A 14,576-nucleotide genomic window follows, 5' to 3' on the forward strand; every position below is an offset into this window, starting at 1 on the left:
GTGCCTGTTCCGGTACTTCTGCGGGTGCTGCCTGCTTCTGTGAGGGCTCCCTGACTTGCTGGGCGCCCCCTCTGTCTCCTCATCCAAGTGGCGACATCCTGGTCCCTCCTGGGCCACAGCAGCATCCAAAAACCCTAACTGCGACCCTTGCAGCTAGCAAGGCTTTTTTGCGGTCTTTCTGCGTGGGAACACCTCTGCAAGCTTCTTCACGACGTGGGACATCCATCCTCCAAAGGGGAAGTTCTTAGTCCTCTTCGTTCTTGCAAAAGACCAAGCTTCTTCCATCCAGTGGCAGCTTCCTTGCACCCTCAGCTGGCATTTCCTGGGCCCCTGCCCACTCTCGACACTGTTGCGACTCTTGGACTTGGTCTCCTTGTCTTACAGGTACTCAGGTCAGGAAATCCACTGTTGTTGCATTGATATATTGGTTTTCCTTGCAGAATCCCCCTATCACGACTTCTGTGCTCTCTGGGGGTTGTAGGTGCACTTTACACCTACCTTACAGGGTCTTGGGGTGGGCTATTTTTCTAACCCTCACTGTTTTCTTACAGTCCCAGCGACCTTCTACAAGCTCACATAGGTTTGGGGTCCATTCGTGGTTTGCATTCCACTTTTGGAGTATATTGTGTTGCCCCTATACATATGTGCTCCTATTGCAATCTATTGTAACTTTACACTGCTTGCATTACTTCCTTTTGCTATTACTGCATAATTTTGGTATTCTGTACATATATCTTGTGTATATTTGGCATCCTGATACTGAGGGTATTCACTGAGATACTTTTGGCATATTGTCATAAAAATAAAGTACCTTTATTTTTAGTATATCTGTGTATTGTGTTTTCTTATGATATTGTGCATATGACACCAGTGGTATAGTAGGAGCTTTGCATGTCTCCTAGTTAAGCCTAAGCTGCTCTGCCATAGCTACCTTCTATCAGCCTAAGCTGCTAGAAACACCTCTTCTACACTAATAAGGGAAACTGGACCTGGCCCAAGGTGTAAGTACCTCTGGTACCCACTACAAGCCAGGCCAGCCTCCTACAGACACATCACATTTTCCCAAAGAAAACAGAGGTGTTTTTTGCAAAGTGCCTACCTGTGGATTTTGGCCTCTAGCTCAGCCGGCACCTAGGGAAACCTACCAAACCTGTGCATTTAAAAAAACTAGAGACCTAGGGGAATCCAAGACTGGCTGACTTGTGGGGCTTTCACCAGGTTCTGTTACCCAGAATCCTTTGCAAACCTCAAAATTTGGCTAAAAAACACTTTTCCCTCACATTTCAGTGACAGAAAGTTCTGGAATCTGAGAGGAGCCACAAATTTCCTTCCACTGAGCGTTCCTCCAAGTCTCCAGTTAAAAAAGGTACCTCACGTGTGTGAGTAGGCCTAGTGCCCGCGGCAGGAAATCCCCCAAAATACAAAGTGGACCCATCACATTTTCTCAAAGAAAACAGGTGTTTTTTGCAAAGTGCCTACCTGTGGATTTGGGCCTCTAGCTCAGCTGGCACCTAGGGAAACCTACCAAACCTGTGCATTTTTTAAAACTAGAGACCTAGGGGAATCCAAGACGGGGTGACTTGTGGGGCTCTCACCAGGTTCTGTTACCCAGAATCCTTTGCTAACCTCAAAATGTGGCTAAAAAACACCTTTTCCTCACATTTTGGTGCCAGAAAGTTCTGGAATTTGAGAGGAGCCACAAATTTCCTTCCACCCAGCGTTCCCCCAAGTCTCCTGATAAAAATGGTACCTCACTTGTGTGGGTAGGCCTTGTGCTCGCAACAGGAAATGCCCCAAAACAGTATCTGGACACATCAAAATTATCAAATAGAAAACTACTTGTTTTTGCGGTTGGGGGGGGGCGCATCTGCGTTTTTGGTCCTGGGCCCAGCAGCCATATAGGGAAACCTACCAAATCCAGACATTTCTGAAAACTAGAAACTCGAGGGAGTCAAAGGAGGTGTGACTTGCGTGGATCCCCCAATGTTTTCTTACTCAGAATCCTCAGCAAATCTCAAATTTAGCTACGAAAATCACATTTTTCCTACATTTCTGTGTGGGTTCACAGCACTGGGACAAATTTCCTACCACCCTACGTTCCCCTCAGTCTCCCGGTAAAAATACCACCTCACTTGTGTAGGTGGGCCAAGTGTTTGTGACAAAAACACGTCGAAATTGAGGGGGAACCAAAGTGGGTCCAAAAGGGCAGTTTGAAGAAGAAAAAAAACATTTTTAGGCTGACAAGTGCAGCAGAAATGTTATCGGTATAGATGAGACAATGCTGGGTGGTAGGAATTTTTATGGATTCCTGCAGATTCTGGAAGGTTCCATCACAAAAATGTGGGGAAAATGTGTGCTTTCCAGCAAAGTTGCAGGTTTGTAGGGCATTGTGGATAAGGAAATTGTGCTGGGTGCATGTGAAGCACACCACCCTGGAATCAACTAGATGTTTAGTTTTCAGATGTGTCTAGGTCTTGTGGATTTTTCTACATGGCAGCGTCCCAAAGTAAAAAAAAAAAAAGTGCAGCCCCTCACCATTCCAAGTGGGACGATTTTGAGAGTTACCAAGCTCACATGGCCCAAATGTAAAACAAAAAACAAAAATAATCAAATAGCCTCTTGCTTGCCATGGGATAAGATGTTTTAGTGTGCGGGGGAGAGCTGAAAGACCATTAGCCCATTCAGTTTGTGTGGGGACATAACCAGGCCCATACTGGTTGGTAACCACCACCCCACTATTTTCTTTTATTTCTTTTATTCCCTGGCATCTAGTAGACTTTCTGTCCCCCCGGGTGTGGATCGGGGGTAATTGCCCAATCTGCCCATTGGTGGGCAGAACAACTTTGGCCCCATTTATTTGGGGTATGGCCATACCCCCAACCTCTTATTTTGAAAAATAAATCTTCCGTGGTCTCTGGTGGGCGGGGGGGGGGGGGCAGAAATGGCCTAAATACAATTTACCCCTCAGAGGAGCGACCCTTGTCTAAGGGGTCGCTCCCCATACATAAAAACATAAAGTAAATAAAGAAAATATATATATCCCTGGTGTCTAGAGGTTTCTGCCCCCCAGGGGGCAGATCGCCCTAATTATAGAAAAGGCCTAAAAATATTTTGCCGGTGTCTTGTGGTTTATAACCCCCCACCCCAGGGGGGCAGAAATGGCCTAAAAATAATTTGCCCCCCCGGTCGCTCCCCAAACATAAAAAAAAGAAAGTAAAAAAATAAATAATAATACCTGGTGTCAAGTGGTTTCTGAATGGCCGCACAACCCCCCCCGCCCCCACGTCCTCCACACCCGGAGCGACCAAAACATTTAAAAAAAACAATAAATAAAATGATCCCTGGTGTCTAATGGATTTGCAGAAATGGCCTAGTAATAATTTGCGCCCCTGAGGAGCGGCCCTTGCCCAAGGGGCTGCTCCCCTTAATGGAAATAAGAAAAAGAAATCACTGGTGTCTAGTGTGCATTTCTGCTGCCTGATCGCATAGGGCAGCAGAAATGCTCAGAGAGACATGAAAGGAGAGGAAAAGCCTTTCCTCTCCTTTCATGCCTCTCTGCCCCCTCCACGTGATCGGAGGAGAAATGCTTTTGCTGAGCTTCCAGCGCCAGGGGGAAGGCCTTTGATGAGGTCAGCGTGCGAAAGCGCACTGACCTCATCAGATGCCACAGGTGGGTCAGGGGAGGGGGGGGGGTTGCCTGGTGCCGAGGGCGAGACCAGCTCGTCTGGGGCACCCAAGCGGTTAAAATGGCATATGTAGTTACTTATGGAGTATTTGAGTGGGGATGGGAAATGCAATAGATAAAAGTACAGGGGAGGGGAGGAGGCCCATAGTAATGCTTAACTATATTTAACAAGGCTTAATCAGGCCTATGTTTTCCTTTAAGGGGTGTGGGAGCAACGAAAGGGAAAGGATAAATGCGGAGGTATAGAGTTAACCCCTGTCTGTACAAGAAACACTTTTAGTTTATTCATAAGTGTTTTTGTTTCTGTTTACATATTCTTGGCTAATAATCTGTAATCATTTCTGAACTTTTATATGCACTACTCTGTGCTACTGTCTCTTTTGCATGTCAATATTATATACCCTTTTAATATATGCCCTTTTTTGTCTTTTGTATTAACTGCTTTCTGTAACAAATTTGAAATTATTAAGCGAAAAGAAAAAATAAGCTAAACTGGAAAATGTGTGAAATTGAACATCATGAGAGAAATCTTCAAGGGAGGACTTTTTTGAGGGTAAACCCATAATTCCATAAATTAAACAAACATTAACAAAGCCATTGGGAATGGTGTTGACTGGAAGCAGTTTGTCCTTGTCAATGCCTTTTTTCATGGTTTTAAAAAAAATGTATTGTTGAGGGGGCTGCTGAGCCGTTGTCAAACCAAAAAAAAGATAATGACTAAAAGCAAATATATTTTGTGCTCTCAAATGCACGTTGCCATAGCTGCTCCTAGATCTGAAGTAGGCTAATTATGTGTGGATGTGCTCCCTATGAAAGTACAGAATGTCATCACATATAATGAACTCAGCCAGTGGCTAAAGTTGGTTGACCCATTTCCCCTTACTCTTGTCAAAGCCGAACCGCGTTACCTTATGCAGCCGATTTTTTCCTTAGGCAGGTCAGCTCCGGTATCTGTCTTTGATCTAGTGGCAAGAGACTACCATTCCCATCAATAACTCAATAATTTAGCAGAGTAGATCTCAAAATAATAAACAGGGTCTATTTGATAAATGGATTCTAGATCACCGTTTTAAAATATTTATTACAGAAATGTTAATATAAACGATACAGAAAAATTCATAGCTTGAAATGAAGGCTCAAATACAGAACACAATCATAAAACCATTATTGAATCCCTATTTAGGCAATGATGTGGCTCCAGATTTTAAGTGTCAAACTCATAAAGAGTACTGACGGCTTCGTAAGGGAGAAAAAGAGTGTCTCAGAGTAATCGGACAGTTATGGGAGGAAAGTGAGAAGTCACCCCTGAACCTTTAAGACCAGGTGTTCTTCATACAAAATGTATGCAGAACAATTTAAAAAAAAAACACCAACAGATTCTGCATGGCATGATCATTGTTAAATCACATTGGCAAATCAAAAACAGCCATGTAATTAAAACAGCTTAACGCTAAGCCATTTCTTAAGGCAAGAGAAATCTTCCACTGGCTACCTCAGCAACTTCTCTCCGGAGATGTACAACATATTTTTGAAACATTTCTCAAACAGTAGCTCATAGAATTGTGGTGTTCTACATGCCTGCATCAGAACTTCTAGCCAAAATCCTTCCAAATAATACATCTGGTAAATGATTGCAAGTTTCATTCACAATACATGTTTTCTAATACAAACACTGTTTACGTCATAACACAGGATGCTTCGCAGAAACTGAGGGAGAAGACTCTCAGCGTGCTCTGATTGGAAGGTGGAAAATAAACAGGAGCAAGATGAACAGCATATCAGAAACTTTATTTATTCTATTAAAAAAAAGTCTTACATGAAAATGTGGCCTAACTATTACATTATTAACTACACTAATAATTGACATTATGAAATCATGTCAAGTGTATTTGCATTTTATGACAAGACCGGAGGCTCTTATTATGCCTTCTTTTCTTGCTTTATTTAAAACAGCAGCAAAAAAGAAAAACTACAAATCCCATGAGCGTGGTGAATACCAGCCAATGGGAAACAAACAATAGTCCATAACCAATAACCAATGGATAACCACTTGAACCCTTGCTGGACTACGAACAGCCCTCTTTTCTTGCTGCTCGTAATCCAGTTAAGTCGACTTTTTATTTTCTCTTACATTGTATAATACTTTCACGGTTAATGCGCACGGCGTAATGTTTACTTGATACTAACTTCATGTCTGTCCTAGTCGGCATGTTGCCGCATTTCAGTGGTGCCTTCACGCTCTCCGGCGCGCGCTAATTTCATTTAACGGATTTAACCGTTTCTCGCTGCGCGCCATTATCTCGACGACGCGCGAGGAACGGTTCTATCTCGTTTTGCCTCCTGTTATTCGCACAGCGTTTGCCTCGCTCACCGCCGCTCCTACGTTGGAAATTCATACCGTTTCTCAAGTAGTTTTCCGGAAACGTCATCCCCTTCCAGTCCTGCCGTCGTTATCAGGGATTTCAGTAGGCAGAGTTAAACACGCCCTGGGGCGGAGCTGTGGCTTAGTTTCCATTTCCTTTTTCATTAACCCCTTATTAACCAGTTTGCTCCAAACATGGATTCAGGCAGTTCAACCTCACATCAGGAGGATCCTGAGGAGGTTTCTGCTATTAAGCAAGACATCAGTCATTTTATTCAAAATACAGTTCAACAAGCTGTGAATAATTCAATGAATAATTTGTCAAAGACACTGGAATCTTCCGTTTTAAAAATGTTTAATAATACATTTAATGCCCAGTCTGCAGGGGAATGCAGACAGCGCCCTTCACTTACTTCTCATAAATTGGCGCAGAAAGTTTGTGAGGTTCCCTCACCCATGGCAGAGGACGCGGCTCCTCAAAAGGCTCCAATTAAGGAGAAAAGAGTCACGGAGAGCATTGCTGAAAAACGCAAGACAAAATCCAAGAACATTTCGACTCCTGTAGTCATCACCTCCATTCCAGACACAGATGACGAGGTTCCAGATGTGAACTCAGATGTTGACCCATCTGATCAGGACGATTGTGACTCGGCCCCTGCTCCTAAAAGAATTAAAACGTCTTCTGATAATATTACTCCTCTGCTAGACTCGGAAGGTTTGCCTATGTTTGACCCCTCGTTCATATTGCATCCCAACTCAACTGAATGGTTTCCGGCTCCTCACGTTGGAGAATACATTTCAACCAAGTTATTTTGTCCTTTAGATAAACAAACTCGTTCCAAACTTAAATCCGAGTGTCCTCGGCCCTCTCTAGAGCATAAGGCATCCGTTACTCCCTCTATCGACCAACCCATCCTCACCTTTTTCACTAAATTTGGCCAGGACCCCAGGAAAGGGGTAGATAAAGCCTGGTCTTCTTGCCAAGACAAATTATTAGACATCATTGGACCACTCACACGTATTTTTGACATGGCGGAGTCCGCCAGAATCGATGGTTCCACGATGGATCCCGAAGAACTTTCGCTGTGGGTCCAAAGAGCTGTATGTCTGTTAGGCAATGCAAATGCTGCGATTTCGCAAGAACGCCGCAAAGGAATTTTGCTCAAACTGGATCCCAAGTTAGTCCATTTGGCTTCACTTCAAGCGCTTTCCAACACAGAAGGTTGCCTTTTCGGCAATAACTTTATCAAGGAACTAGGCAAGTACGTGGCCACTTTTACGTCAATCGACAAGGCGCAACAATCCTTAAAGAAAATGTTCCACCAACGGGTTTTCAACAGGGCCGGCAGAGGCAGGAGCCGCTTTGCCGGCCGTTCATATTACAACCAAGGCTCCCGTGGTAACCAATCCTACAATTCTTCTTACCAAGACTTCAGGCCCCAGTTTTATCCACAACGAACCAGAGGTTTCCGTTACAGAGGCTTCAGGAACAACAGAAATGCCACCCAGTCAGGTAATTCCTTTTCCGTCTTCCGTCCATGTGGGCGGTCGGCTTTGTCATTTTCTCCCAAATTGGCTAATGATTTCTTCAGACCCTTGGGTTCTCAATACTGTTCGAGGTTACACAATGGAATTCTATTCCACTCCAATACAATCAGGGACTCCATCTCTTCCACGGTTTTCTACAGATATGTCCGCTCTTATTTCCTCAGAAGTTCAGATACTCCTTCAAAAAAGAGCTATTGCCTCCACTTTTCCTCATCCGCTAGGCTTCACCAGTTCCATTTTCTTAGTTCAGAAGAAGAACAAGAAAATGAGGCCGGTGATCAATCTCAAGTCGTTCAATCAATTTGTGGTTTATCGCCACTTCAAGATGGAAACCATTCTCCATCTCAGAGATTCTCTTCTTCAAAACGACTGGATGGTTCGTTTGGATTTACAGGACGCTTACCTGGTAGTTCCAATTCACCCGGAACACAGGAAGTTTCTTCAGTTTCAGTGGCTAGACCAATTTTATCACTTTACATCTCTTCCTTTCGGTCTGTCGTCAGCTCCATGGTGTTTCACCAAGCTCATGAAGCCAGTGACTGCACACCTCAGAGCACAAGGAGTCGGACTCCTTATTTACCTAGACGATATAATTCTCATGAATCAATCCCCTCATCTCCTCTCGTCCCATCTCAACCTCACTTGTTCTCTTTTGACAGACCTTGGCTTCATCATAAACAAAGAGAAATCTATTCTTCTTCCTACCCAAACTATAGAATTCTTAGGTTTCCTTATAAATTCAGTTTCGGCCACGTTGCTTCTTCCTTCTGCAAAAATCAAGTCCATAAAGTCAGAGATTCTTCAAATTCTTCGTCATGCTTCCATTTCCCTGAGAACCCTTGCCCGGGTCGTCGGTCTCCTCTCCTCGTCCATTCAAGCCATTTTTCCAGGCCCTTTGCATTACAGAGCTCTCCAAAGGTTAAAGATTCAACATCTCCGCAGAGGGCTTTCTTACGCAGATGTTATTCCCCTAGATCACGATTCCCGCATAGAACTGCAATGGTGGATAGACCATTTAAATGCATGGAACGGAAGGACTATCTTTCCATCAGCCCCAGATCTTGTATTAGAATCCGATGCAAGCCTAACAGGTTGGGGGGCCCGATGTGGACCAATCTCGACTGGAGGTCCATGGTCTGCGAAGGAGTCCAAATTGCATATCAACTGTTTAGAGATGCTTGCAGGCTCCTTTGCGATAAGAAGCCTAGCAAAGAACAGGGTACGCTGCGCTATTCTTTTAAGGATGGACAACATTTCCGCGGTCCGCTATATCAACCATCTAGGGGGTACGAAATCCAAACCCTTAGCAGAACTGGCCAAAAGTTTTTGGGAGTTTTGTCTCGCAAATCAAATCTCAGTCCAAGCAGAGTATCTTCCAGGATCTCTAAACTCCATCGCCGACTGGCATTCACGTCATCTTCACGATTCAAGCGACTGGAAGCTTCACCCCGCAATTTTCCAATTTCTCCAAAACAGATGGGGTCCCATGGGGATAGATTTATTCGCGTCACGACTCAACACACAACTTCCCCATTTTTACAGTTGGAGACCGGACCCCTCAGCTCTGGCCTGCGATGCTTTCCTTCAGGACTGGTCCAAGTTCCTTTCGTATGCTTTCCCTCCCTTCGTTATGATCAGCAGAGTTCTTGCCCAAGCCCGACGTCAACAAGCTACCTTAATTCTTATCGTTCCTTTTTGGCAATCCCAAATTTGGTTTCCAACTCTTCTGGAACTAGCAATAGATTTTCCTTTTCTCATTCCTTCTTTCCCGGATCTTCTTCTAGATCCCCTTCAACGACCTCACAACCTCATTATCGACAACCTTCTTGCCCTGTCAGCCTGGAAAATTTCGGGAATTTCCAGTCTTTCCCTTGCATTTCGTCACAAGCTTCGGAATATATCAAACAGTCCTGGGCCCCCGGCACTAGGAATGCATACAAGTCAGCCTGGTCTTTATGGCACAGCTGGTGTTTGGGAAAACACATCGATCCCCTTTCAGCAGATGTTACTTTCCTAGTGAATTTCCTTGCAGCAGAGGCTAGCAAGGGCAAAGCGTTCCGTACTATTAATCTGTACAGGTCCGCCATCTCATCGAATCACTGTTTCATCAATGGAAGACCAGCGGGAGAACACCCGCTTGTTTGCCGACTTTTAAAGGGAGTAAAATTTTCTAATCCTCCTCTTCCCAAATATAGAACTTTGTGGGATGTTAACATTGTACTGAATTTCTTTCTTTCCTGGCCCGATAACTCGGCTCTTTCTTTAAAGATGTTATCGGCTAAACTTGCCATGTTATTGTGCCTAGTATCACTTAAACGTATTTCTGATGTCAAAGCTTTAGATATTTCTTCTCGTCAGTTTACTCCTTCGGGAGTATTATTTACTATTTCTAGAAGAACAAAAACTAACTTGCAATCTGTGTTTTACCCTTATTTCCCTAATCATCCCAAATTGTGTGTAGCACAATGTTTGAAAGCATATGAGAATATGACTGCACATCTAAGAACGTCCTCTTCCTCCCAATTGCTCATTTCCTTTCAAAAACCTCACAAGCCCGTATCCGCAGCTACTTTGGCTCGTTGGGTCAAGTGGATTATGTCTTTGGCTGGCATTGACACTTCCATATTTGGAGCCCATTCTTCCAGGGGTGCAATGGCGTCTAAAGCTTTCTGGGCGGGTTCCCGTCTGGAGGACATTCTTAGATCTGCAGATTGGTCCAATGACAATGTGTTTAAAGTATTTTATTGTAAACCAATTGATAATACGATTATGAATGTTATTAATTCGCTTTAAACATGCATAATAAGAGCCTCCGGTCTTGTCATAAAATGTAGATTTTCCTAGTGTTAATGACGGAAAGTCTTAATTTTATTAAAGACACGGAGGCGAGTATTATCCCACCCGTTGTTTTCCTGATAACTACTGTTCTTTATTTATCTTCCCTCCCTTTAGTGCCATCGGCGGTTCAACCTTCCACTTAAACCAATTTCCTATGGTTCGGAGGGATCGTCATCGTCAGCGCTTTCTCCATATCCTCTGCTCTGTTTGGCGGATCATCAGTGTGCTTCCCTTCATCAGCAGTTTCCTGGTCTCATGAACTTTTGTACTGAGTTGTTGTCTTTCATCATGGCCCTGTTAATTTTGGCAGCTATATTTCCTTTGTTTCGTAACAGCTGATTTTAGCGCAAGAAAAGAGGGCTGTTCGTAGTCCAGTTACGTCATAAGGGTTCAAGTGGTTATCCATTGGTTATTGGTTATGGACTATTGTTTGTTTCCCATTGGCTGGTATTCACCACGCTCATGGGATTTGTAGTTTTTCTTTTTTGCTGCTGTTTTAAATAAAGCAAGAAAAGAAGGCATAATACTCGCCTCCGTGTCTTTAATAAAATTAAGACTTTCCGTCATTAACACTAGGAAAATCTACATTAATTCTTCTGTTACAACCACATCTGTAGGAAGCTGGCTCTCTATATAGTGCGCTAAAATGAAGTGCACTGTGCAGAGAGTCTAGTGAATCCCCACTTGGTATTGCAGAGGCAAAAGTAGATAGGACTAATACTCTATTTTGTGGTTGTGTGGGCGAGTAGTTAGGCTTATCAGAGGGTAGTTCTAAGCATTTGCTGTTCTCACAGAGGCAATAAATGAGACACACTCTAAAAGAATAAATCTGAGACCAATTTAGAAAAATAACAATTTTCTTTATATATGCTTCAAACCCATGAACATCAGAGGATATTTCATTTCATTTTGGTTCTGTGCTTGATTTGGGTTTTAAAGATAGCAGAGATCGACATTTTGTTGAGGGGAAGCCCGCAAGTAAAAATATTATTTGGTACATGTAGCATTTTGAACTTTTGAATGAAAATGGTTTTACAATTTTGTCTTCATTTTGTGTTGGAAACATGTCCTCTGGCGTTATTCTGAACTGACTTTTTTTATATTTTCATACTTTAGTTACCCCTGAGGAAGGGATTTGTCCCAAAATGCATTGGGTTTTAATGATTACGGACATCATCAGTACTGTCATCTGCATCTTGGAGTCATCATATTATAATAAATATTTCTAGAAGACGTGGAAATTACAGTTTAATTTTTTGCACAATGGGAATAACACTGAAGAAGATGGATTAAAATGGAGAAACAAATGTGTAAAATAAGATTGCTTTTTGAAATACAATGGCTGATGGGCCGACATTTCAGGCAGTGCACCCTGGGACTGGGGTACCATCTGAACACCAGCTTAGTAGAGCAATATTTACATGCATGGGCAGACCATGTACCAGGAGTAGCACACCAAAACTTTGCCTAGGGGCGTTTAATAAAAACTGTTGAAGATGTAAAAAAAAAAAAAAAAAGAAAAAAAAAAGTGTGATGAATCAGAGTTGTGCATTCTAAAGCATGTGTCAATTAAAACTACTTATCCAAAGCTTTGTTTATTCTCCTCAAAATGTATTTGAGGCATGTATGGCTGTAGGCACACATGCTTATACATACTCTACTTATTCCTTGACATGGGCTCCAATGTTAGATAGTGTTTTTTCTGCCTTCGGGTTAGGACGTGTGTTATTGAGCTCCTGATCGACTCTGTTGCGGGGAACCTCTTCTAGCCTTCTCGGCTTCTTTGCCTTTCGTCTGTATTGTCCTTCGGTGCGTTACCCTTTTTTAGTCAAGGTGTGTCTACTTACCCAGATTAGGGTGAATGTGATTCGTCCACTTCGGGTCATGTCCTTTGGGGTCTTCCCTGTCTTTTCTCGTGTGTGAGGGAATGGCTGATGTTCCGCTATTATCCTTGGTATCATGCCAAATGCACCTGAGCCGATCTACAGCAGGTCTGCAACCTCTGCCTCTCCTCGGGGCATGACTGGGCCTCCTGCTCCTTTTGTTTGATGAAAACCTTTCACTGCCATTAAGCTCGATGTATCAAAATGTTACAGAAGAGTAGCAACAATACACTGGACTACTTTGGCACCCAGGGCAAGACCCAGCGGGAGCCATCAGCCGCCGAGAACCCAGCTCAGGTTCTGACCTGGAAATAGAGAACTTGTCTTCTGATCAACTGGCTGGGAATACTGACCCACCTCCCCTCCTGCCTCTTCCCGGCACCGATCGCACTCTAAGCACTCCCTTCTGCAGGGCCAGGGGTCCAGGCTGACATGGTTCTGTTTTGCCCTTTCTCTTGGCCTTGGTCAGCACCAAGTGCACATTTGTCACCACGCCCAGCTTCAGCTCAGCTCCAAAAAGATCCTGAAGCTGAGCCTCTCTGCACAGCCTGCCCTCTCGGCACCAGCAGTTTCTTTTAGGCACCCGTTGCAGCCGGGGTCTTGGGTATCAAAGTCTTGCTTGGCTCCGACGACACAGATGCCGCCACTGAAACACTCCAAGTTGAGATCTGCTTCATCCGCAATGTTTTTCAGCAGTTGCAAGAAGAACTTAATGCCTGTCAGCATCACATTGTGATTTACCCACACACTGGACACATCCTTGTTCAGGCACCTACACCGTCCAAGAACGGGTCCAAACGCAAACTCACCTTTGAGCAAGCCCTGGACCTGCTTCCACAGCCAAAGAGCAGGAGAAGACACGACAAGGCAACCAGCCCTCGGGTATTGCCTTGTCCACCTCTTCTCTTCCTCAGCCACCCCCCTCCAACCTGCTGATCCCCCATTCTCTCTCCTCATTTGTCACCACACTCAGGATTTGAGGTGCATGGTCTAGGGTACCCCTATAACCTGCATCTGCGGAAAGATCCCTGGGATGAATTTGTTATAGACTCTGCCAGGGATATGGACCCCTACCTTTATCCACCTACCCCTCACCGCCCGATGACACCAACCCTTACCACAAGGTCCTGAGCAGGGCAGAATCTTTACACAAGATTGAAATGCATAAGGTGCCGTAGAGGAGGATTTCTTGATAGAAACCCTTTCGTCCTCCTAGCGTTCTATGCAGTACCTCCCAGTGCAGAAAGGGATGCTCAAGCCGGCTCCTGATATTTTCAAGGAACCCGTTAAAGCCCCGGTGGTCACTCCTAGGGTGGACTACCAGTATAAAGCCTCTCCATCTGACCCAGTTCACATCAAATACCAACTTTCCCCGACTCCTTGGTATTTCACACTGCCCGCATATGGACTAATGCTTACAGTACCGGCACTGCTGCTGGATAAGAAAAGTAAGAAGAGTGATGCCGTGTTCAAACATGTTGCTGCTCAGGCCACCACCCCCCGGGGCATTGGTAACTCAATCAGATGACTTTCCAGGTATGACAGAGCGCACTGGGATGAAATGGAGGGACTCCTCCAACACCTCCCAGATGAGTACCGCAAAAGAGGTCAAGAGTTGGCTTCTCAAGGTAAACTCATCTTGAACACCTCCATACACTGTGCCCTAAATGCTACCGACACACAGGAGCATGACATTCATTCCAGCATCCTCATCCATAGGCACACCTGGCTCTTTGTCTCAGGCTTCTGGCTATATGTCCAACAGTAACACCTCTTCGGACCGCAAATTGACCAGATGCTGGAGAAGATCAAGAAGGACACGAAGACCAGCAAGGCCATGGGTGCCCTCCAAACATCGACCCCTTGTGGTTCCTCTCACTGGTTTGCCTATCTAGGTGGCTCCAAAGTCCGTTCTCCAGAGGCTTCCATCTCCTTCCAGCACCAGCAGCTTCAATAACCCTCCACCAGGGGTTACTTTTGTGGTTCCTACAGAGGCAACAGTTCTGAAGGGAGAAACAAGGGTTGTTCCCCCAAGGGAGCCGCCTCTACCACACAGTGACTTGCCCCTACTTTCCCTCGAGCACACAACACCTGTCAGGGGTAGACTCCAAGAGGTCTACACCACATGGCAGCAGATCACCTGTGATAAGTGAGTGCTAGACATCATACACCGTGGTTATTGATTAGCGCTCACTTCAGCTCCTCCCAGCGTCCCACCCCATATAATCTCACCACAACACCAAAACCTATTTTGGGAAGA

General features: G+C 44.5%; 1 protein-coding gene across 15 annotated transcripts in view; it reads left to right on the plus strand.

The window, feature by feature from the left end:
- The window catches only part of DUSP12 (dual specificity phosphatase 12), a 696,805-nt gene that overhangs the window by 481,366 nt on the left and 200,863 nt on the right, over positions 1–14,576 (plus strand). Inside the window, exon 7 of one of the 15 annotated variants that reach the window (XM_069231056.1) lies at positions 10,548–10,957. The exons of the other annotated variants lie outside the window; for them this stretch is intronic. Coding sequence (XP_069087157.1) covers positions 10,548–10,692 — 145 coding nt within the window. The 3' untranslated portion in view covers positions 10,693–10,957. Of the gene's footprint in view, positions 1–10,547; positions 10,958–14,576 lie in introns of those variants that run through there. 15 annotated transcript variants of the gene reach the window in all.

Source organism: Pleurodeles waltl, chromosome 4_2 (assembly GCF_031143425.1).
Source record: "Pleurodeles waltl isolate 20211129_DDA chromosome 4_2, aPleWal1.hap1.20221129, whole genome shotgun sequence".
In the NCBI taxonomy this organism is placed as follows: domain Eukaryota; kingdom Metazoa; phylum Chordata; class Amphibia; order Caudata; family Salamandridae; genus Pleurodeles; species Pleurodeles waltl.